General features: G+C 52.6%; 5 protein-coding genes across 5 annotated transcripts; 3 read left to right on the top strand and 2 right to left on the bottom strand.

Moving 5' to 3' along the window:
- Positions 1 to 335: 335 nt before the first annotated feature.
- Positions 336 to 2,117, top strand: TrAFT101_007735 (uncharacterized protein). The gene has a single exon (XM_024908425.2). The coding sequence runs from the start codon at positions 569 to 571 to the stop codon at positions 1,661 to 1,663; it is 1,095 nt and encodes a 364-aa protein (XP_024759158.1). The 5' UTR covers positions 336 to 568; the 3' UTR covers positions 1,664 to 2,117.
- Positions 2,118 to 3,033: 916 nt separating this feature from the next.
- MST20 (Serine/threonine-protein kinase mst20) lies at positions 3,034 to 5,853 on the bottom strand (the record flags this gene model as incomplete). Its single annotated transcript, XM_024906618.2, has 5 exons — positions 3,034 to 3,132; positions 3,201 to 3,535; positions 3,624 to 4,664; positions 4,813 to 5,038; positions 5,122 to 5,853. The coding sequence occupies 5 exons, from the start codon at positions 5,851 to 5,853 to the stop codon at positions 3,034 to 3,036; spliced, it is 2,433 nt and encodes an 810-aa protein (XP_024759159.1).
- A 4,050-nt stretch (positions 5,854 to 9,903) lies between these two features.
- On the top strand, positions 9,904 to 15,089 carry TrAFT101_007733 (uncharacterized protein). The gene is made up of 4 exons (XM_024900514.2): positions 9,904 to 10,222; positions 10,358 to 11,018; positions 11,092 to 13,345; positions 13,422 to 15,089. Exons 2-4 carry the CDS (start codon positions 10,410 to 10,412, stop codon positions 14,381 to 14,383), a joined length of 3,825 nt encoding a protein of 1,274 aa, XP_024759163.2. The 5' UTR covers positions 9,904 to 10,222; positions 10,358 to 10,409; the 3' UTR covers positions 14,384 to 15,089.
- Positions 15,090 to 15,343: 254 nt separating this feature from the next.
- On the top strand, positions 15,344 to 17,600 carry TrAFT101_007732 (uncharacterized protein). Its single transcript, XM_024906016.2, has 3 exons — positions 15,344 to 15,808; positions 15,928 to 16,477; positions 16,570 to 17,600. Exons 1-3 carry the CDS (start codon positions 15,699 to 15,701, stop codon positions 17,389 to 17,391), a joined length of 1,482 nt encoding a protein of 493 aa, XP_024759164.2. The 5' UTR covers positions 15,344 to 15,698; the 3' UTR covers positions 17,392 to 17,600.
- TrAFT101_007731 (uncharacterized protein) lies at positions 17,525 to 20,220 on the bottom strand. Its single transcript, XM_024900505.2, has 3 exons — positions 19,251 to 20,220; positions 18,689 to 19,150; positions 17,525 to 18,629 (listed from the first exon to the last, which is right to left on the bottom strand). The coding sequence occupies exons 1-3, from the start codon at positions 19,554 to 19,556 to the stop codon at positions 17,886 to 17,888; spliced, it is 1,512 nt and encodes a 503-aa protein (XP_024759165.2). The 5' UTR covers positions 19,557 to 20,220; the 3' UTR covers positions 17,525 to 17,885.
- Between the last annotated feature and the right edge of the window lie 83 nt (positions 20,221 to 20,303).

Genomic DNA, 20,303 nt, shown 5'->3' with positions numbered 1-20,303 from the left:
CTCCTCGCAGTCATCCCACCTCCTGGCTGAGTACGTACATGCAGCGCTGCACCGCACTTGGGAACGTCTTACAGGGGCCCTGCGCTGCCGGACCTCCCGCCGCGCTAAGCTTTAGTCGAATGCAGCGCCCACACCCACTAAAAACCCACTCGCCATCGCTGAGACCCAGATGCACACCCACTGCAGCCCCTGGACGCATCCACCGAAGACCCACTGCGCTACTGCCCCTCGACTTTTTTTTTGCCAGGTATCGCCCCCACATGCTCCAGCTGTGACTTTGCCGAAATCTATATCAAGACACGCCTCGACGGCCGTTCGAAAGCAGCCATTCTCCCTTTCCCTCCGCATACCAAGCACCTCTTCATCCCGCAAGCAATCAAGAGCATATAGACAGAAAGTCATCTCTCTTTCAAGGCTTTTTATACCGCAAGAACTCCCTCCATCGTTTGTCAATCTTTCGTCTCCTCCAACCTCTACAACAGCGAGCCTTCGTTACACCGCCTTACGAAGAACTCCTTTCTCCTCCATCTCCTCCATCTTCACACACAAAAGACACATCACATTCACAATGTCTTTCTCTACTCGAAGCATGCTGCGCGCCTCCCGCGTCGCCAACTTCTCAGCCGCTTCTCGTGTTGCTGCCCCCAGCAACGCCGTCCGCTTCTTCTCTGCCACCCGCGCCGTCCGCGTGTCTGACACCGCCAACAAGAAGAGCGTCGTCCGCGAGAAGGAGGTTCCCGTCACCGTCTACGGCGCTGGCGAGGGCGCCCACCAGACTCTCCAGGTCCCTGAGGGCGCCGCCAAGGTCCCCTACGACAGCCCCGTCCCCGCCGAGCGCGAGGAGGTTGAGCCCCTGAACAAGAAGGTCTACGACCAGCTCCCCCACACCGTCAAGAGCATGACCGTCCAGGACAAGGTCATCATCATCACTGGTGGTGCTCGTGGTCTGGGCAACCACATGGCCCGAGCCTGCGCTGAGGCTGGTGCCAAGGCCATCATCATCTTCGATGCCAACCAGGAGCTCGGAGACGCCTCCGCTGCTGAGCTGCACCAGAAGTCTGGTCTCCCCGTCTCCTTCTTCAAGGTCGACGTCCGTGACGGCGCTGCTATCAACGCTGCCGTTGACTCCGTTGTCGAGCTTTATGGCGCCCCTGACGTCCTTGTCAACGCCGCCGGTATTGCCGACTCTAACATCAAGGCTGAGACTTATGACCCCGCCATGTTCCGTCGTCTCATCGACATCAACCTGACTGGTTCTTTCCTGATGGCCCAGTCCGTCGGCCGCGCCATGATGGCCGCTGGCAAGCCTGGCAGCTTGATCCTGGTTGCCTCCATGTCTGGTTCCATCGTCAACTACCCCCAGGAGCAGAGCTGCTACAACGCCTCCAAGGCCGGTGTCATCCAGTTCGCCAAGTCCATCGCTGCTGAGTGGGCCAAGTACAAGATCCGTGTCAACTGCATCTCCCCCGGTTACATGGACACTGCCCTCAACCGCGTCCCCGCCCTTGAGGCCCAGAAGAAGATCTGGAAGTCCCTGACTCCTCAGGACCGTCTCGGTGCTGTTGATGAGCTCAACGGTCTCTGCGTCTTCCTTGCTTCCGACTCCTCCAGCTTCATGACTGGTTCCAACGTCATCATTGACGGCGGTTACTCTTGCTACTAAAGGACGAAAACTCCTCTAGCATGGCACATCATATATCACAACACATTAATATCATCACGGAAGCGACACTGTCCACTGCCTCAAGGCTTGGACATCGGAGTTTTGGGAGATATCGATGCATGAGATTTGCAGTCGATTTTGAGGGTAGCTATAAAAATAGGGGTTTGGTTGGCCTTTAGGCTACTGCATGATCATGATTTTTTTTTATTATCGCGAGAGTTGCATCGCATTTTTTTTTTCCTGATTTCACTTGTTTGGAGTTCTTTGGGTCTGCTGTCTGCTGGTCGGGGTACACAGAGCCGGACGAGCATAGAGGGAATTAGACGTCGAGTTCAATGACGAAGATTAGAGATATTTAGATGAAAATTCGATCTTGCCAAAGATGGCAGGTCATTAATAAAGTGGCCTTGAGCTGTTACAATTTATATCAAGACTCTAATTCGCTGATGACTAATGTCTTAATTAATAATTTGAACGAGATTTACTCTCTTTGCTTCAAAAGATATTTAAAAGTCGACGCTGGTATCAATCGGTTTTGTATCACTGGGCAGCAGTTCTTCGATCCTATTATATGGTTGTTGAGATGAGATCCAAAGAGCTATCTACTCTCGCAATCATACCCACATACTTTATAAGTATAGACTCACCACTTTGACAGGCGCCATATTTAAACTTCCTTGAAAAGTGAAACACCAAAAAAAAGCATATATAAAGTATACAAAGCATAAAACTGACAGGCGCCATATTAAACTTGCTCAAAAAGGAAAACACCAAAAAAGCATATATAAAAGCATACAAAGTATAATATATTGACAGGGTACCCCACTCCCTAAACTCTCAAGGCGCCCATTTACAAGCAAATTGTTTTTATCGAGAAGAATGCATTTTATTATTTCACCCTGGGTATTAACTCTTGATTTTTCTTTTTTATAAAAAAAAAAAAAGACATGTAGGAATAAATAAAAAAAAGATAAGAAGCAACAGCACTAGTTTCGTAAGAAGTGCCCCCAGAAGAAATGAATAAAGAAAATGCAAAAATAGAGTAGATGGGAACAAACACATGGTAAGAGGAGCCTGCGGCTCTAGATACACATAGCAATAACCCCAGTTTAGAAAATCCCCCCTTTCCTGTAAAAACATGCTGGTAGAAATATTGTGAGGAGGATTGAGAGATGAAAAGGGGGTTAGGTTAGGGGAGAGTAAAGAGTCGTCTCTAATATTCAAGGTAAGTTTCTTCCTTTCTTCCTCTCCGTTGATGACGATTAAAAAAAAGGAGGGAGAGGGATTTGGCACCTCTAGCTGTTGTTGGTTTTCCTCTAAACAAAGAGGGAAGAAAGAAGGGTTTATGAGGTGGAATAATAAAACAATGCTTAACCTTTTCGAGCTTTCTCCTGGGCTCGTTGCTCTCGTGCTGCTCTTACTAATGGTGACAGTTGTGATAAATCGACACATGATTTCATGAATTCATGCTAAAAAGAAAAAAAGAGTCAGCAACAACGAAATAATCAAGGGCAAGGAAGGAAGGCAAAAAGCTCACTCTTAGTAAATCATGTGCACTGGCTCGCTTCTCAGGATCCACCTTTAATGCAAAATACAAGAAATCTCTAAATACCGGGGACAGATCGCCCTCGTTCTTGATCTGCGGCGTACCGTTGGTAGCAATCAGCCACAGCGCGCGGAGGGGCGACTCGGTCAGGTACGGCGGCTCGCCCTCGATCATCTCGATGGCCATGATGCCCAGGGACCAGATGTCGACTTTGCGGCCGTACTCCTTTCGCGTGACGACCTCGGGGGCCATCCAGTAAGGCGTGCCAACCATAGTGGTACGCTTATTCTGGGCCTCGTTGATGGTCGCACAGAAACCGAAATCGGCTGGAGCGATATATGATTAGCATTGCGTGGAAAAGAAAAAAAAAAGGGACTTGAGCTGAAAATAAGGCAAGAAGAGAAAATGACTCACTGAGCTTGATATTGCCATCGCTGGACAGCAGAATGTTGTCAGACTTGATATCACGGTGAATAACGCCCTTGGAATGCAAATGCTGAAGTCCCCGTAATGTCTCTCTGCAGACGGAAGCAATCTGTCCCTCTGTCATGATGTTGAAAGTCACAACGTCGGTAAGACTGCCACCCTCCATGTACTCCATGACCACCCAAAGCTCGCCGTCGCAGAGGTAGCTGTCGATGAAGTTGACAATGTTCGGGTGAGAGCTGTCCTTCATCACCAAGATTTCGTTGATGATGAGATCCTTCTTCGGCTGCTGCTCCAGGTTCATTTGCTTGATAGCCACCAATCTATTGGTTCCTCTCTCATGGCCTGTGTACACGCCTCCAGAAGCACCCTGACCAATCTTGGTGAAGCTTCTGTAGATGTTGCGTGGGTCACCCTCGCTGCATATCCGCTTGAGTGATGCCACGACGTCCATGCCGTTGCTCTGGCGGACTCGCTGTCGCGGGCGAGCGCCTGCAGCAGCCGCTGGTGCGCCGGGACTAGGCTGCTGGCGCTGCGCAGCATGATGGCCGTTGGCTTCGGGGGCGCGAGCGTATCCCGCACCGGCCGCCATATGCGGAGATTGTTGTCTTTTGCTGGGAGCTCGGGCAACCTGTCCAGTCATGGCAGCCTGGGCTTGTGCCATGGCCTGCTCCTGTTGCTGCTGCATCAACTGCTGCTGGTAGACATTGGCTTGGGTGGCGGTGCTGGGGGAAGGAGTCTGGGGAGTATAAGGTGATAGGCCGTTGGTGCGAGAATTAGACCGTGATCTATGCTCTTCTGGAAGCATCGTCGGGGTGCCATCTTTTGAGCGGCTGTCGTCTGACGACTGGCTCATACCGATGCCGGAATCTTTTGTGGCATATGCGCCGGGCGGCAGTGGCCGGTTATTCATGCTGATCGGAGGTTTCGGCGCTGGTCGACTCGGCATGATCTCCTTGACCGGGCCGGAGGGATGACCTCTGCTGCCGGCAGGGACTGGAGGTGGTGCTCGGGGATTCTCAAAGCTTCCTGCATTGGCAAACTGGTAGTTAGACGGCTGCTTCGACAATCACAATAACAAAGAAAAAGCAAATAGAATTTGAAATAGAGAGTTGGGAAAAGAGAGAGAGAGAAAAAGAGAGAAAGAAAGAAAAAAGAAAAAAAAAAAAAATCATACCAAAGTAGTTGCCGGGATATGTGTTGGGTGATGTCGGGGAGACGGCATATTGGCGAGAATCTGCCGCAGCATTATGAAATTTCTCGAGGGATTGATCCTCAGCTGGTCGTTCGGTGGTCTCTTTGTAGAAGGTCAGGACATCAATCATGGTCTGAGGGTTCTCTCTCCTCTCCTTCTCGGAGATGCCACTTTCGTTGATGAGTCGCTGCCATTCTTTGGGCAATCCCTGGTTGGACATTAGCATCAGCAACTGCATCGCCATGCGGGGTTCAGGTGGCCGCGGAACATGCCACCAAAGGCTGGACTGACGGTAAACTGGCCGGTTGTGCTGTCGTAGCCCACATGCGTGACATGCACAGGGTTCTCGGGCGCTGAGATCACGGGCTTCCTCTGCGAGCCGACCAGGCTGTTAACGAAGCCGGAGAAGCCAGACTTCTTGCGCGACGTCGTGGGCTTGGAGTCCTTGCCCTCGTCGGAGAAGCGCTTGGGGCTCATGAGGCCGGCGTCTGCCATGCGGCCGGCCTGGGACTTTTCCAGCGCCGTGGGATCCATGGCGCCGCCGTAACTTGCAGAGGTCCTCGGCGACGGTCTGGCGAAGCGGGGGTCGGTCGCGGCCTTGACGAGCGACGGCGGCGGCGAGCTGGTGAACTTGGTGGCCTCGATGTGGTTGAGGATGCTGTTGCCGTCAAAGGGCGCTCCGATCAGGTCCTCGTTGCCGCGGCGGTCGCTCTGGTTGGGGTCGGACAGGCGGTATCGGTTGGTGCGGGAGAACTCGCCCTGGCCCAGGCCCGGCGATGCATTCGTTCGCTGCTGGAAGCTCGAGGGGTGCGGTCGCGGGGAAGACGAGCCGTTGGACGCGTTGGAGCGCACTGGCGGAGCGCTGGGGGCCCGTCGAAGATTGCGCGAGCTGGAGCTTTTGCCGTCGAGCGACTCTGTGTCGTAGCCAGACGAGGAGCGCGGGTAGGGCTGGTGCGAGGGGGGCCGCTTGATGAGTTTGCGACGCTGGGAATTGCCGTTCAACGGCGGGCTCTGGCGGTCCATGATGGATCGAATGGGATGGACGGATTTTGCTGCTGCTGCGAGCACGCACCCTTACCTAAGACTGTCTCAGCCCACACAAAAAGTGAGGGTCCCCGACCGTGGCCCGTCCGTGGTTCGACTGACTATTTTAAAAGACGGCGGCGCAACAATGGCCAACCAATTGCCCAGAGCAGGCTGCGATGGGGGCGAAGACACTGACTGACCGGGATTCGACGATGGTCCGGGGTGAAGGACGTATATGCGGTTGCGAACGGGTGAGGCTATTAGGATGAGGCACGAGGTGATGGCACGACAAAGAAGGCGAGGTGAGATGGCGTACGGAAGCACTAGTATTCTGGCACAGTTCATCGAACGTGCAAATCTTAACGGAGCCCGAGCGAAACACCACGCTCTGGAAGGCTGCTTTCCGGGATTCTCTCTCTATCCCGTCCACCTTCAATTTTGGCTCGTCCTGCTATTCCCTGCCTGCTCTTGTCCTGGGCCCCATATGGTGGCAGATTGTTCAAGAGATAATAGGCCGAGGAGGGGCGCCGGCGTGTGTGAGCCGGAAGTGAAAATGCACTGTGCTGCGTCTGCGGGTCAACAAGGGGTACAAGCTCAAATCGACCACCAACTGTCTCGCGCGGCACTTGCAAGTATTCAACGCACAGATATAACAAATCGGCGGCGATCATTTTTTTTTTTTTTTTCAAAAAACATCTAGATCCATCTCTATTTGAGTGAATGTCTGTTGGAACCGCCGCATGCGACATATTCGTATTCATTCATCCAACAGGCCAAGGCTGGCAGAGCGCATAGTGAATGAGCCACCGCCCAAAATAGAAGCACAATACGCGCGCAGTCTCGAGTTGCGCCGCCAGCTATAAGTCAATGCTCCTCCATTGGGTGAAGGCTGCCATGGCCCTGATCAAGGCCCGCGATTCTCAATATTCGTTACTACGTGATTGGTACATGGACATGATCCTTCTCACCTGCATGCCCTGCTTGACCCAAGTCGATGGCAGCAGCTTCTCTCTTTTCGAATCTCTCTCTCACCATCTACATATACATATACTCGTACTTTGGGTATATCAGAAGAGGGAAGATAAGGAACATGAAGCTAGAAACCAAATCAAGCACTGTAGAGACACAGTGCGGAGCTGGCGCGGGCACATGGTGGATATAGCGCAGACAGGCTGGTGAGCATCGCTGTATGAAGGAGGGGGAGGGGCCCGCGCTTAGTGGCACAAAGAAGACGTGCAGTCAAGGCCGGGCCAGGATGAGGCCTGCATGAGGCGTTTATTACTGGGGACTCGGCCAAGTAAACCGCCTCGATAGACGCAATGCGCTGTGACGGCTGTGTAGGAGCATATCTGCTTTGTGACGGACAAATCGCACCTCTGTCTGCTGTCTCTGCGTGCGCCGAGTGCTACAGTGTGCCCAGTCAATCGATCCAGTTGCCCCGTATCTGGCCCCCCGGTCGTCTGCTGGGGAAGCTTGTGCTGCGCCCAGAATTCCCAGCTTGCTTGCTGCTGAAATCGTCACTGGCGCAGATCGCCGCCAAATACGGCCCTGCCAGCCCTGCTCACTTACAGGCCCAGTCGTTCATCAGGCGCTATTCCTTACGATTCTGGGCAGAATCATGTAACGGGCCAACTGCAGCCGAGAATACGAAGTACATACCAAGATTCGAAAATTGATGCCCAGCTATACAATACGTACAAGCCGGGGGAAAAAAAGCCTCTCACAAGCACAGTATCGATTCTTGATTCTGGCTTTGCTCCGTTTTTTTTTTCTTTTTTCCTCTCCATTGCTTTGTGGCCCAGTGCGATTTATACTAGCGCCGCTGTTGGTGGCTTTTGCGACTTAAAATCTCAAAGGAGCTGGAAGAACAATAGCCAACGGCCAATTGATGTAGTAAGCCCTACAGAAGAAGGGCAAAAAGCCCTCCAGCTCCAAGTTACGCCTAGTATGTAGGGGGCTTAACGCTTATAGCCTTTGTAAGCCAGCCGTGCTACGCATGATGTTCAGAGCCATCTCGCAGCATCACGTATATAATAGAAGGTTTATTAGGATCTGCTGGCGGCTTTGGACTTGACGACGTCGGGTTCTATGCAGCCTAGTGCACTTTGGGCGTGGCTCGCTGAAGACACGAGGCTGTTCCAGAGACGAGCCGCCGCTGGGTCTTTTAGCGATCCCTGCAGGACAATATCGATCGCAAAGAATGGTCACTTCTCACAATGCGTCTGGTATGCAAAGGGGGAGCTGCTATTGTACTTGTAATACCTGTACGTACTCCATACATACGAGATGGAGGGCATCGCATCTCAGCTCATTAATTTGTTGCAAGCCGGTGGACAGCTGCATTGTTTCATGGTGCTGGGGCTGTTTTAAGACACCCCGCTCCCATTCCATGCAATTTCTCCATCACCAGCTTCTTGTTTGCAGCTGTAACAAGCGGGCTGCCGATGGGCGTGTTTGAGCTGACCTTTTCTGTGCTTATGAAATATGCAGCGATTGATTTTTGACGCTCAGCCAAGCGTACAGTAAACGGAAAACTTTGCCTCAACTTCTTTGCTTTTTCTCTCCTCGTATAACACAGCAGTAGCTCGATCTGACCAGGGGTATCCCTTGAAGTCTGCCCTCTCGTCCCAGACAAGCAAGGGATCGTGACGCCTAGCGCTCCCTTCACGGAGACTATTACAACGGCACTGGCGGGCCGAACGCAGCCATTGAGATCTCGCAGGCGCCAAAGGGTGGTTTTTTCGCGTTTGCTAGCCTGAGTTTTGGTCTCAGGTCGACACATGGCAGAGACAGGATCGGGCGCTTGGCCTGTCTCTCGATGAGACGCGCCTTTGATCAATACCAGCACTACAGTAGTGTTGGATACCAAGAGGAGTACCACCACTTGTCTATTCGACTCTTCTATCAGTTTAATCTGGCAGCCGGGCCTCGGCTCTTTTATCTGTTTTCCATTTCTTTCCTTTCTTTCCTTTCTTTCCTTTCTTTCCTTTCTTTCCTTTCTTTCCTTTCTTTCCTTTCTTTCCTTTCTGATAAAAGTATGCAAGTAGGCACGGTTGAGTGTATTGCAAATCTGGATAAATCTCAAGTTACTACAGCATTCAAAATCTACCCCGTGTTGACGACGGCAAAGAGAGCTTGGCGAAGCTCCAGCACAGGGGTCGTCTTGCTTCAGCCAGCGGCTTGGCGGTAAATGGAATCCGTATAAGTTGACATATGGCACGTATACTAGGATGTCTGTTCATTGAACAGGCGACATCGTAGCAATGCTATCTGAGGATAACATACCTGTCTCGGAGTTTCCATGCAAGTAAAAACTCTAGTATGATTTGGTTTTCCCTTCTGCCTTTTCAGCATCGCGAGTTCAAAGCTTGTACTCGGTGACTGCGGTCTCCTACCGCCAACTAGATGCGTAGGTGCCTAGGCCCGTGCACTGCGCCTGTGGTAGGAGAACCAGTTGTGAACTCCTCGCGAAATGGAGAGAAATGGTATATGGTATACGCAGTAGCTTCGATTAGTAACTATGACGACAGGCAGCGATGGTATGAAAGCCAGATGAAGATTGAGAGAACCCAACGGATTGTGCACGTATAAAGTTTGAGTTTAAACTGCTTCCGCGGCGATGTTCAGAAGAAAGAAAATTGCATTGCAATTGATAAAAAAAGTCTTATTATATACTATTAGGTAGGTATTAATAACAGTAATGTCAATGAAATAAAAGATTTGGTAGATATTCGAGGGATAAAGATCAATTAATTCCTATGTGGTCTTATACTCCGACTCTATATCAACAGTAGGTATATCCGCTGCAGTCCCTCGATAAGGGCGATAAGACAGCCCCAAAGCCCAATAAGCATCACATGATTTCCCTCGTGATCCGTTTTTCAATCTTCCATCTCCTCTCGGGGCAATGGGCATTTTTTTTTGGCTTCTGGCGCGGCAGAGAAGCGGAGCTCTAGCACGGCCATGGTTCGGCGGTGGTGCCATTGGCAGCCGCCACTTCAGAGTCCCGCTCCGAGCTTGTTGGGGTCGTCGTCGTGGCATAAGGCCAGCGAGGTACGTACCTTCAGGGACTGAGCTCCTTGGAGAACGCTGGAGAAACTTCCACCTCACCCTCAACTATCCTCATCTCTCCCCAAATTGCTTCATCGGCTCTGCTTGTCGTCGCCCGGCCGCCGCCTGTCTTCTGGTTCTCCCCTCTGGTCTCTGGTATTCGTCGTCTGTTGGCTTGTCTGCACAATGTTCTAGACACCACAGACTCTAACAAAAAGCATCGCCTGAATCCCCGCTATCTGGTCTCGTAACGTCTTGTGCCGCTATCCGCAAAGCCCAAAGGCTACCTGTACTTGTCCGCACATACTGCAGTGTGGTGAGTTTGACGACGAATGCCTTATTGCAGCCATTGAACCAACTGCTCGCGGCATTTCCCGCCCCAACTGTCCTCAATGGCTGCCCAAGAGAACCTCCAGTGCCTTTTGCTAACTTGTTACTGCTGTCGACCCAGTGTTCCTATCTAGTCTCCATCCACGTGTGACGCCCCCCATTCGAGTGTTATAATGGCTTCCGAAGAATCTGTCGCTGCCGGCCTCGCCAATGCTGGCGAAGAGTCCGTTGCCCAACGTCTCCAGCAGCACCATGTGACTGTTGAAGATGTGCCGGATGACGAATTGCCCACGCAGCCGACTGAGGAGGCCTCTGCTTCTGGATCTTCTCCCGCTGTCAAGGCAGCTGGCAAGCCAAAGCAAGCCGCTCTTGATACCCAGTCTCACGAGCTTTTCCCGGAGCTTGGAGCCCCTAAAGGCAAGAGCCCTAGCGTTGCCCCCATCTGGGGAGCCAAGAGCAATGCCAACGGAGGCTCCAATGGCGTTTCTCGTTCGTCCACTCCGGCATCTGGCACTTCGACTCCGTCTGCCCAGGCACCCACTCCATCCATGGCCATTCCTGGACGCAGGGTTGAGACTTACACCCTCGCTCCTCATCACGTTCGCCCTCGTTCCGAGCTTAGACGGCCAATCCCCGATATCCTCAAGGATATCAACCGCAAGTCTCGTGCCAACATTACCATGACCCAGTCTCCCAATGGTCACCTCAAGTTCATTGCTACTGGTCCTCAGGAAGCCGCTCAACAGGCACTCAAGGATCTGGTTGGTCAGATCGGATTGAAGGTATGTACTCAAAATTTGTCCACATTTCTGGCCTGGCGTCCCTTGCTAATTGCTTCCTCTTTACCCTTTAAAGGTTTCCATCAAGGTCCCCATTCCTCAATCCAGCCGAGCCTTCATCATCGGCAAGGGTGGTGCCACAATCAAGTCTCTCCAGGAGAAGACTGGTGCCAAGATCCAGCTGCCCAAGTCTGATGAGAGCCAGCCTATTGATGATGAAGACGGCGAGGCCGAAGTCGATGTCATCGTGGAGGGCCATGCCCTCGCTGCTGCTTATGCCCGGGATGAGATTCTCAAGATTGTTGGCGAACGTTCTGCTAACGTTCAGACCAAAGTGCGGGGCATCCCTGCTGCTTTTTACCCCTTCATCGCCGGACCTGGAAACTCTCTGGCGCAGGCACTCGAAGAAGCCAATGGAGTTCAGGTCCGTGTCCCCACACAGCAGCTGTACTCATCCGCGCCCCTTCCGGTTGCACCAGCCCCTGGTCAACGGCCCGTGTTTGCCCCTGCCGGTGTAGATGACGAGCATATTCTGCTTGCTGGTGACCGTGCTGCCGTGCAGAAGGCTCGAGCTGATATTGAACGCCGCGCCGCTGAGTTGCAGAGGCAGCTGGAAGCCGAACAGCTTTCCATCCAAAGAGGCAGGCACCAGTTCATTATCGGACAGCGTGGCATTCCCTTGGAGGACTTCTTCAACGAGACTGGCTGTGCCATCCTGTTCCCTTCAGAGGAAGACGATGATATGATCACCGTCGTTGGACCTCCCTCCCAGGTGCAGGCCGGTCTCGAGAGAGCCATGGACCTCGCCATGGGCATGCAAATGTCAAACATTGACATTTCAAGATCTCACCGCAATGCCCCTGGCGGAGCCGCTGCTCACGCTGCCAACATCACCAGGTACCTTCGTCAGCGCAGAGAGATTGAGCGTCTCGAGAAGACTTACAGCACTCACATTAACACTCCATTCTCTCAAGACGGCGCCCTACCTTGGGAGCTGTACTCCCGTGAGGGTAAGAACGCCATTCGTGCGCAATCGGAGATTACTGCCATTCTGAACGGACACCCGCCGTCGCGCATGCAGACTGTCCCCGTTGATCCCTTCTTCCACCAGCATCTGCGCAACGATATCACGCCAAGAATCAAGAAGGATTTCGGTGTCCATGTTGTTGTACCGGAAGCTTCAGAGTCCAATCTTCCCGTGCTCCTCGTCTTCGAGGGCCCCGATCCTGCTGAAGGCGCTTACCAGCCTCCTCGTGTCAAGCCTACGGATGCTGAGGCACGTGCATTTAAGAAAGCACTGGATGACGCCCAAAAGCATATTCTTAGCCTCATCAGCAGCCAAGAGGAACTCAGCAGCGTGGCTCTTGAAGTTCCCGCCAAGTTCCACGAGAAGCTGCGTCGCTTCATCAAGAAGGAGCAGGAGAGCCGCTCTGAGGCTCAAATCCCCGTTAGAGTGACCAAGATTGGCACCACTGTGACTCTGCGAGGACCCAAGTCTGCTGTTGAATCTCTTGCCAGCAAAGCCACTGCCTTTATTGAGCAGGAGAAGATTGACGAGAAGGAGCGTGGATACACCTTGTCTTTTGACTTCCCCCAGAAGTTCGCGAACCACCTCATTGGCAAGGGTGGTAGCAACATCAAGGAGCTTCGTGATCGCTTTGACGTCGAAATCCAAGTTCAAGACGGCAAAGTGGAGCTCAAGGGACCTCAGGCCAAGGCCGAGAAGGCTCGAACCTACATCCAGAACCTTAGCCGAACTTTGGCGGATGAGACAACTCATACTCTCAAGATCGACCCCAAGTACCACAGAGAGCTGATTGGTGCTCAGGGAAGCCAGATCAACCGCCTTCAGACTCGATACAAGGTTCTCATTTTCTTCCCTCGATCAGCCAAGGGCGGAGATGACCAGTCCAATGCCGATGCGGCAAGTGACGCTGGCAAGCCCCGCCGCCAGCAAGCTCCAGACGAAGTCATTATTCGTGGTCCCAAGAAGGGCGCCGATGAGGCTCGCGACGAGATCTTCTCCCTTCACAAGTACCTGGAGGAGCATTCGCACACAGCCACCGTCGGAGTGCAGCAGAAGCAAGTTGGCTCCCTGATTGGCCAAGGCGGTGCTGCTTTGGATGAGCTTCGACAGTTGACCGGTGCTCGAATTGATGTTCCAGCAGACCGAGATACTGAAGTTGTTGAGATTGTCATCAAGGGAACTGCAGCTCAGGTTAAGAAGGCGAAGCAGATCCTAGAAGAGAAGCGAACGGAGTTTGATGACACTGTTGTCCAGACCATTGAGGTGGACAAGAAGCATCACAGAGCCCTGATTGGAACAAGCGGTAAGCTTCTTTCCTTTTCCTATATGCGTACGATAACTAGCAAGAATAATTTTTAAAACTAACACGAATGATATAGGATCCACCCTTCGCGAGATTGTTGTCGCAGCCGGCGGTTCTGATGATAGACGTGCACTTGCCCGAACTATCCAGTTCCCCAAGCAAGAGGCAGATGGCAACACTATCAAGGTAGAGGGTCGCACTCAAGTTGTTCAGAACATCATCAAGCGTATCCAGGAGATTGTGGCGGAGCGTGAAAGCCAGGTAACTGAAATTGTGGAAGTGCCCATCGACCAGCACCGAACCCTCATAGGACGAGGCGGAGATGCTAAGCGCCAGCTTGAGTCGCAGTTCAGCGTCTCCATTGACATTCCTCGCCAGGGCGACGGCAAGACGGGAGTTAAGATTTCTGGTCGACCAGAGAACGTGGCCTCGGCCAAGGAGCACATTGCTGGCTTGATCAAGCAACAGCAGGGCGAGACGCTCCAGATTCCTCGAAATGCCCACCATGCCGTATCCAACAATGGACAGCTGTTCCGCCAACTTCGCAACAACTACCAGGTGACGGTGGACCATGCCGGCCAGAGCATCCCTGCCAAGCCCACGCCGTCAGCCAGGGCTGTTGAGGGATCTCTGCCCCTGATTACAGATGATGCCGATGCATCGACCGATGTTCACTCTTGGAAGATTGTGAGCATCGAGTCAGGCGAGGAGGGTGACATTCCATGGATCCTGCGCGGAACTGCTGAAAATGTCGCCAAAGCCAAGGACATTATCCAAAAGGCCCTGGAGCAGGCCAAGGCCAATGACTCTACGGGTTATCTTATCCTTCCTGACCCTCGAACTTACCGTTACGTCATCGGCCAAAACGGAAGCAAGGTCAAGTCAATCCGGAACCAGAGCAACTGCCAGATCCAAGTGCCGCGAGACCAAGCAAAGGACGAGGCTATTGAGATCACCGGCACTCGCGAGGGTGTGGAGAAGGCCAAGGATCTGATTTTGGCTGCTGTCCGAGAGGGACAGAACAAGTCGAAAGAGTAAATGAGCAGCCATGATGACATGTATTTCTCTTAAACAGCATAAAGCGAAGCGGGAGAGCATGCAAATATGGATGAACAGAAGTCTCGATTAAATGAGTCGAGATGGTTCAAAAGGGGGCGGCAAGGTAACATGTTTTATAAAGTCCAAGATTAATTGGCAAATAGCAAAATGCAATGTAGAAGGCACATGGGGTGTACAATCTTTAATTGGCAAATAATGCTGTGATGAATGTTTTTAAATTGAATCTTGCGTTCACAAGTGATGGCTGTAGCAAGCCTCTTTAAGTTTATATTCTTAATCAACACAGAAAAGAGATTCGCATCTCTAAACTCTGCATGAATCTCGTTAATCCATTCGTCATCCGGAAGCCATTGCAACAATTGCTAATACACCCGCTGTCCTTTAGTGCCGGGCTTATAGATATTAAAATCTTGATGCCCGCTCAAAGCGTTCATAGTGGTGAGCAAAGCTGCTGCGCCAATCAAAGCCACCTGATTTTATCGTAGTTAGCCGGTCTGATCGAGGTCAACAGGATCGTTCGAGGTCACCTTGTTTGATTGAAGCCGGCTATTTTGATCGAAGCCACGATGTCTGATTGTAGTCAGCCGGCTTGATCGAGGCCAGCCTCATCTACAGTCTTGGATTAGCAGCCAAATAACAACTCCATAGTTGGAGCCGTTATTATATAAATTATATTACAAATAGCTTTAATTTAATATACTACTCTCCAACACTAGTTAAGGGTTACCAATACAGAATGAAATATTAATTTTCCTTTTCTATATAAATCACTGAACAGATTCCAACAATAGTTATATTACTAAGGCTATAGCGCTACTTAGCCTCAAGGCCCGTTTTTTTAGTGGCCTATTACTCTACGATAGAGGCTTAATAACACGTCCCTATTAATAGGCCAGCACCCGTTCGCAGCTACGGCAACATTCAACCATCTCACCAGCATCGAATGGCGGCGGGGTGAGACAATCCAAGGGGCCGAAATTGGAAAAAGCCACTCAGCCGCGCCACCAACTCGGACGAGCATCGATTTCATTCCACTCGTCATTGAAACCTCGCGCCGTACTCGTATCCCAAAAGCGCTTCTAGCCTTTTGTGGCTCTGCCAGCGTACAAAAAGCCATCCGAGCGACACCCGCTTTTCAGCTTCTCTTTTCGTAAAGCTGTCTGTGCTGCAGTGACACCTCAAGGTTTTTTTTGCGACTCGAATTGAGGGGCGCCGGTCTTCTTTTTTTTTTACCTTGCTTTTTTTTTCTTCTTTTTCCCCCCTGGTGCCTGGCTCGGGACACACACACGCGACAATGACGATCGAGGCTCCTCTTCCCACAGCTGCAGAAGGATCGGCAGTAGCGCCGTGGGAGACGGTCGCGCCAGAGGAGCAGCTCTTTGTTCTGATTACTGGCGCAAACAGGTATAGTATTAGAATACCCTCTATAGCGGCGGCGGTGGCGGCTGACCCCTTACGCGGCTGCGATCCTTCGCTCGTCGTTTGATTCGTTGCGGGCGAAATGCTAACTGGCTCGCCACGAGATACAGCGGCATTGGCCTCGGGACGGGACAACGCCTCATCGACGATTTCCTGGCGACGCGGTCGCTGACGTCGCACCTGGTCCTCATCCCGACGACGCGGTCCGACTCCAAGTCCCTGGTGGCCATCTCGGCCCTTCGAGCACACGCCGAGTACGCGGCCAAGACGTCGACGGCGCTGCGAGCCCGATATGCCGGCAATGGCGACAAGGCGGAGGAATACAACTGGCGGGACGCGGTGCGGCGCATCCACGTGCTGAGCCTGACGGTGGACCTGTGCGACCTGCACGGCGTGTATGCCTTTGCCGATAGGCTGTGTCGCGGGCGGGTGAGCAACCCGGAGGGCCTGGAGGGCGAGTATCTGCGCAATGTGAGGATTCCGCGGCTGGACACAGTGATTTTCAACGCGGCGTACGGGAACTGGTCGGGTTGCAACTATCCCAAGGCTGTGTGGAAGATACTGTCCGAGGGACTGGTCCAGGCGGTGACGTACCCGACGTTTAAGAATTCGCTGCCGACGAGCATTTTGAATGAGCGGGAGAGCTATGGATACGTATGTATTTTGCCTTATTTTCTTTGTTGATCTGGCGGGGGGAAAGAGAGGGAGTAGAAAGATGTGCTAACGACGATGAAACTGCTTTACAGCCCGAAAAGCCTCTTCTCGGCGAAGTGTTTGCCGCCTGTGTCTTTGGACACTACGTCCTCGCCCATCAGCTGCTCCCGCTGCTGTCTCGCCACTCACCGAACCAGTCCCGCGGCCGAATCGTCTGGTCATCCAGCGTAGAGGCCGTAGAAGAAGTGTACAACCCCGACGACATGCAGTGCTTCCTCAAGCCCGCCGCCTACGAATCCGCCAAGCGCCTGACCGACATCGTCTCCCTGTCATATTCACTCCCCTCGGTGCAGAGATTCTCAGGGCCCTTCCTGACGATGGACGAGGAATCCGGCGGCGACGCTGCCGAGAAGCCCGTCCCGCCGAAGATGTACCTCACGCACCCTGGCGTCGTGGCCAGCACGCTGTTCCCCGTGCCGTGGTTCCTCTTCTGGGCGTATGAGCTTGCGCTGGTGGTTGCTCGCTGGATTGGCTCCCCGTGGCACAACGTCGATGGCTACAAGGGTGCCACGTCGGCGGCCTGGCTAGCGCTGCAGGATCAGGCCGTGCTGGACGACATGCAGGCCGATAGGATCAAATGGGGCAGTTCGACGGACAGGCATCTCGTGTCGGATGTGAAGAAGACGGAGGTTGACGGCTGGGGATGGGAAGGCAAGGTCGAGACGGACAAGACGATTGCGGCTGATACGGCGGCGGGGGTGCTGCATAAATCTGTGGGGAGACGATTGGGAACGAAGAACGCCACGGAGGAGTCGTTGGTGGAGTTTGAGGAGATGGGAGCGAGGGCGTGGGAAGAGATGGAGAGGCTGAGGCATCAGTGGGCCAAGATAATAAAGCTGGATAAAAAGGAGTGAGCGATATTTGATACCTTGTTATGTTATACCTTTTGTGTTTTTCTCTTTTTTACACAAACTTTTAATTATTACTGGTTTACGGTGTTTGAAGAATATATTGGAAGGAAAAAAGGGACACAAGACGGTTTAGAACCAAGAGATAGGGTATTGTGTGTATACAAGTTTCAAACAAACAAGCGTGGTATCACTATCACTAATACTAATACTACTTATTACCACCCTGAAGTTGACAAAACTAATCATACCATCTCTTTTGTATCGTTTGGCTTTTAAACGTTACATTGAGATGTCAGTATGTCGTTATATATACCCTGCTGGATATCAAAGCAGTCATTCATATACACATTCCAGACGTTGCAAAAGACAGAAAAAAAAGGACTCGAAATATTAGAAACATTGCTTCGAGATGATATCCCAAAGTGGTTGTGGGCTCATAAGATCAGTTTTGAAGAGAGAAATTTTTATACGGATTCGCTCCCGCATGTAGTATCAGCTCATGTCTCCCCCTCCTGTTGAGCCTGTAGTCTTCGCAAAACGACCTTGTCCTTTCGGCCAAACCAGCCCAAGACAAGAACCGGGGGGGTTGCAGCCACGGCAAGCACGGCTTGGAAAATGAGAAAGTTCTTCATGTTCTTGGGAGGATTAGCACCGTTTCCGGCCACGAGCGGGTCGCTAACAATGACGAAAATGGCGCCGAAGAGCTGGCCACCGGCCCAGGCCGCAGTTGATGTGAGTTCAGGGCTGATGGGGTGACTCAAGTCGGCAAGCAATTCGACAGCAATCGGCACGACGGCGAAGCACCCTGCGCCGATGATGGCGAGAATGACATAAGGACCGGCAAGGGCCTTCGTTTGGGGCATCCATATGAAGATAACGAGGCATGCCGCTACGATGGGGACGATGATCTTCAGGGAGAGAAGGAAGTGCTTCGTGCGATCCAGAATGGGCGACGTAATGGCGGCGGTGACAAGACCGACGACGATGAGGACGGCGCCGCCAATGCCGGCCTGGTCATCCGTGAAGCCATACGGGACTAGGATCTGGTTGAGAAGACTGGAGACGGCGTTGAAGATGCCGACGTAGACGGAGAAGGTGATGAAGACGAGCCATAGTTCCGGAGAGCGGATAGCGGTTCGAATGGATGGGATTAATGGCATCTTGGGCGTTTCTGAAGAGGCGCCGACGGGAGTGGGTGGCTGGGAGGGGATGAAGAAGGCAGTAACCGAGCAGGCCGTAGACTAATGTGTCATGGTTACCACCAGATCCTATATAGGGGTGATGGAGCAGAAACACTTACAATGATGGAGACGTAGAGGACCATTTGCGAGACGTCTTTAGGTGAGCTTACCCACAGGGGGTTGATCAACTGCCCCAAAGCCGCGCCCAGAGGATTCGCCAAAGTGGCCAGAGCAGTGGCAGCCACACGCCCGCGGTGGGTGAACCAGAGATCTGAGTACTTGGCAGGCGTAGCAAGCACAAAGGGCTGGGCAAAGCCAATCAAGATCTCGCCTACCATGGCACAGGCGTAGATGCCGTCGGACGACTTGGAAGAGCCGGCGTAGCGGATCCAGTTGCCGACGATGAGCAGGGAGGCGGAGCAGATGAAGCCGTATTTGAAGCCGTGATTGACGACCCAGACGCTCACGGGGAAGATGGCGACGAAGGAGAGGAAGAAGGCGGTGCTGAGCCAGTTGATTGCTGAGGAGGTGACGTTGTAGTAGGTGGCAGAGTCGCTGACGACGGGGGCGTAGGTGAGCCACTGGAGTCATATGTTGTTAGCCTGTCTGTCGTAACGAATAAAGAGGACGGAAATCTCGAGAGGTGATTGTCCAAAGATATGCAGCTTGGAGTTGGCTTACACCCCAGGAAACCATAATGTTCATGAGCGTCAGCTGAGCCAGGCCAAACCACCGCCGCTTATACGCCCGGTACTCGGTTGAGGTGCCATTCTCGATGTCGGGACTCTGTTCGTCGCTGCTGGGCGTCTCACGCTCCTGAAGACTAAAGTCCTGGGAGGCATCTTTCTTGGAACGCCAGAAACGAAGGGCCTCGGTGCTGCTGGCCGAGTTGGACATTTTGTGGAAGACGCCGCTGCGGGGGGTTTCGTCGGCAGCCATGTCGGTGGTTTGGACTCCTTCGCCTGTTTCCTTTGCGAGGCTCGCCATCGTAGCGTTGAAATGTTTTCCAGAAGTAAAAAAAGAAAAAAATCCGTTTGCTTTATAATTAAAAAGTGCCTTCCCCCTTCCAGAGAGCAGCTCAAAGCCCCGATTCGTTTGGTTTGGGCTGGTACCAGTGTCGCACAGCTGGCCAGCGGCTGTAGCTCAGATATCTCGACCCGCCGACTAAGTCAGTGCGCCTAGACACAAAAAAAAGAGACGCAGAGACAGACATCCACCGGATTGGACTGCGAGTCTCTTATAAGCAGGCTGCTCCTTTGTTTCGTTGTGTCTCGACTCTCTCCTAAGCTTCGTCAGTGTTAGTGACTCGCGTGAGCTTTCCCGCCGCTGCCAGCGAAGACACTCGAGGCCACAGTTTTACAGGATGCGAAACGCAGCTCTGTTTACCATGACAGTGGCAATGGCCGACAACGAGGCGAAGGACGCATGGACCGGCCAGAAGCAGCAACCGAGGGAAAGCTGCATCTAATGTAAGAAGAAGAGGAAAAAGAAACAACCGTTGGAGGGCACAAGCTGCTGGAGAACAGAGTAACGGGGCCGTACAATGAATGACTAGAGGGAAATAAACCCCAGGCTAGGTTCAACGGTCCCCAAAACGAGCTGCGGATCCCTCTGGCAGCTGCTGCAGCTAACGGCGATGGCTGCAGAATTGCGAGGCCCCCGCGAATGAAAATTAGCCCATGTTTTAGGTATGTGGTTTACTGTAGGCGGTTTTGGCCCTCTGAAGGAACATGC

The sequence above is a fragment of the Trichoderma asperellum genome, chromosome 4 (assembly GCF_020647865.1).
Source record: "Trichoderma asperellum chromosome 4, complete sequence".
Taxonomy (NCBI): Eukaryota; Fungi; Ascomycota; class Sordariomycetes; order Hypocreales; family Hypocreaceae; genus Trichoderma; species Trichoderma asperellum.
The sequence above is the reverse complement of the archived record's forward strand: the minus strand, read 5'-3'. Positions and strand labels throughout refer to the sequence as shown.

Coding starts and splice junctions, on each gene's coding strand:
- TrAFT101_007735 (XM_024908425.2), top strand. CDS start 569: ATGTCTTTCTCTACTCGAAGCATGCTGCGCGCCTCCCGCGTCGCCAAC.
- TrAFT101_007733 (XM_024900514.2), top strand. CDS start 10,410: ATGGCTTCCGAAGAATCTGTCGCTGCCGGCCTCGCCAATGCTGGCGAA. Junction 11,019..11,091: donor TTGGTCAGATCGGATTGAAG/GTATGTACTCAA, acceptor TACCCTTTAAAG/GTTTCCATCAAGGTCCCCAT. Junction 13,346..13,421: donor AGCCCTGATTGGAACAAGCG/GTAAGCTTCTTT, acceptor CGAATGATATAG/GATCCACCCTTCGCGAGATT.
- TrAFT101_007731 (XM_024900505.2), bottom strand. CDS start 19,556: ATGGCGAGCCTCGCAAAGGAAACAGGCGAAGGAGTCCAAACCACCGAC. Junction 19,151..19,250: donor ACATTATGGTTTCCTGGGGT/GTAAGCCAACTC, acceptor ATATGACTCCAG/TGGCTCACCTACGCCCCCGT. Junction 18,630..18,688: donor TCCTCTACGTCTCCATCATT/GTAAGTGTTTCT, acceptor ATGACACATTAG/TCTACGGCCTGCTCGGTTAC.
- TrAFT101_007732 (XM_024906016.2), top strand. CDS start 15,699: ATGACGATCGAGGCTCCTCTTCCCACAGCTGCAGAAGGATCGGCAGTA. Junction 15,809..15,927: donor CTGATTACTGGCGCAAACAG/GTATAGTATTAG, acceptor GCTCGCCACGAG/ATACAGCGGCATTGGCCTCG. Junction 16,478..16,569: donor AGCGGGAGAGCTATGGATAC/GTATGTATTTTG, acceptor ACTGCTTTACAG/CCCGAAAAGCCTCTTCTCGG.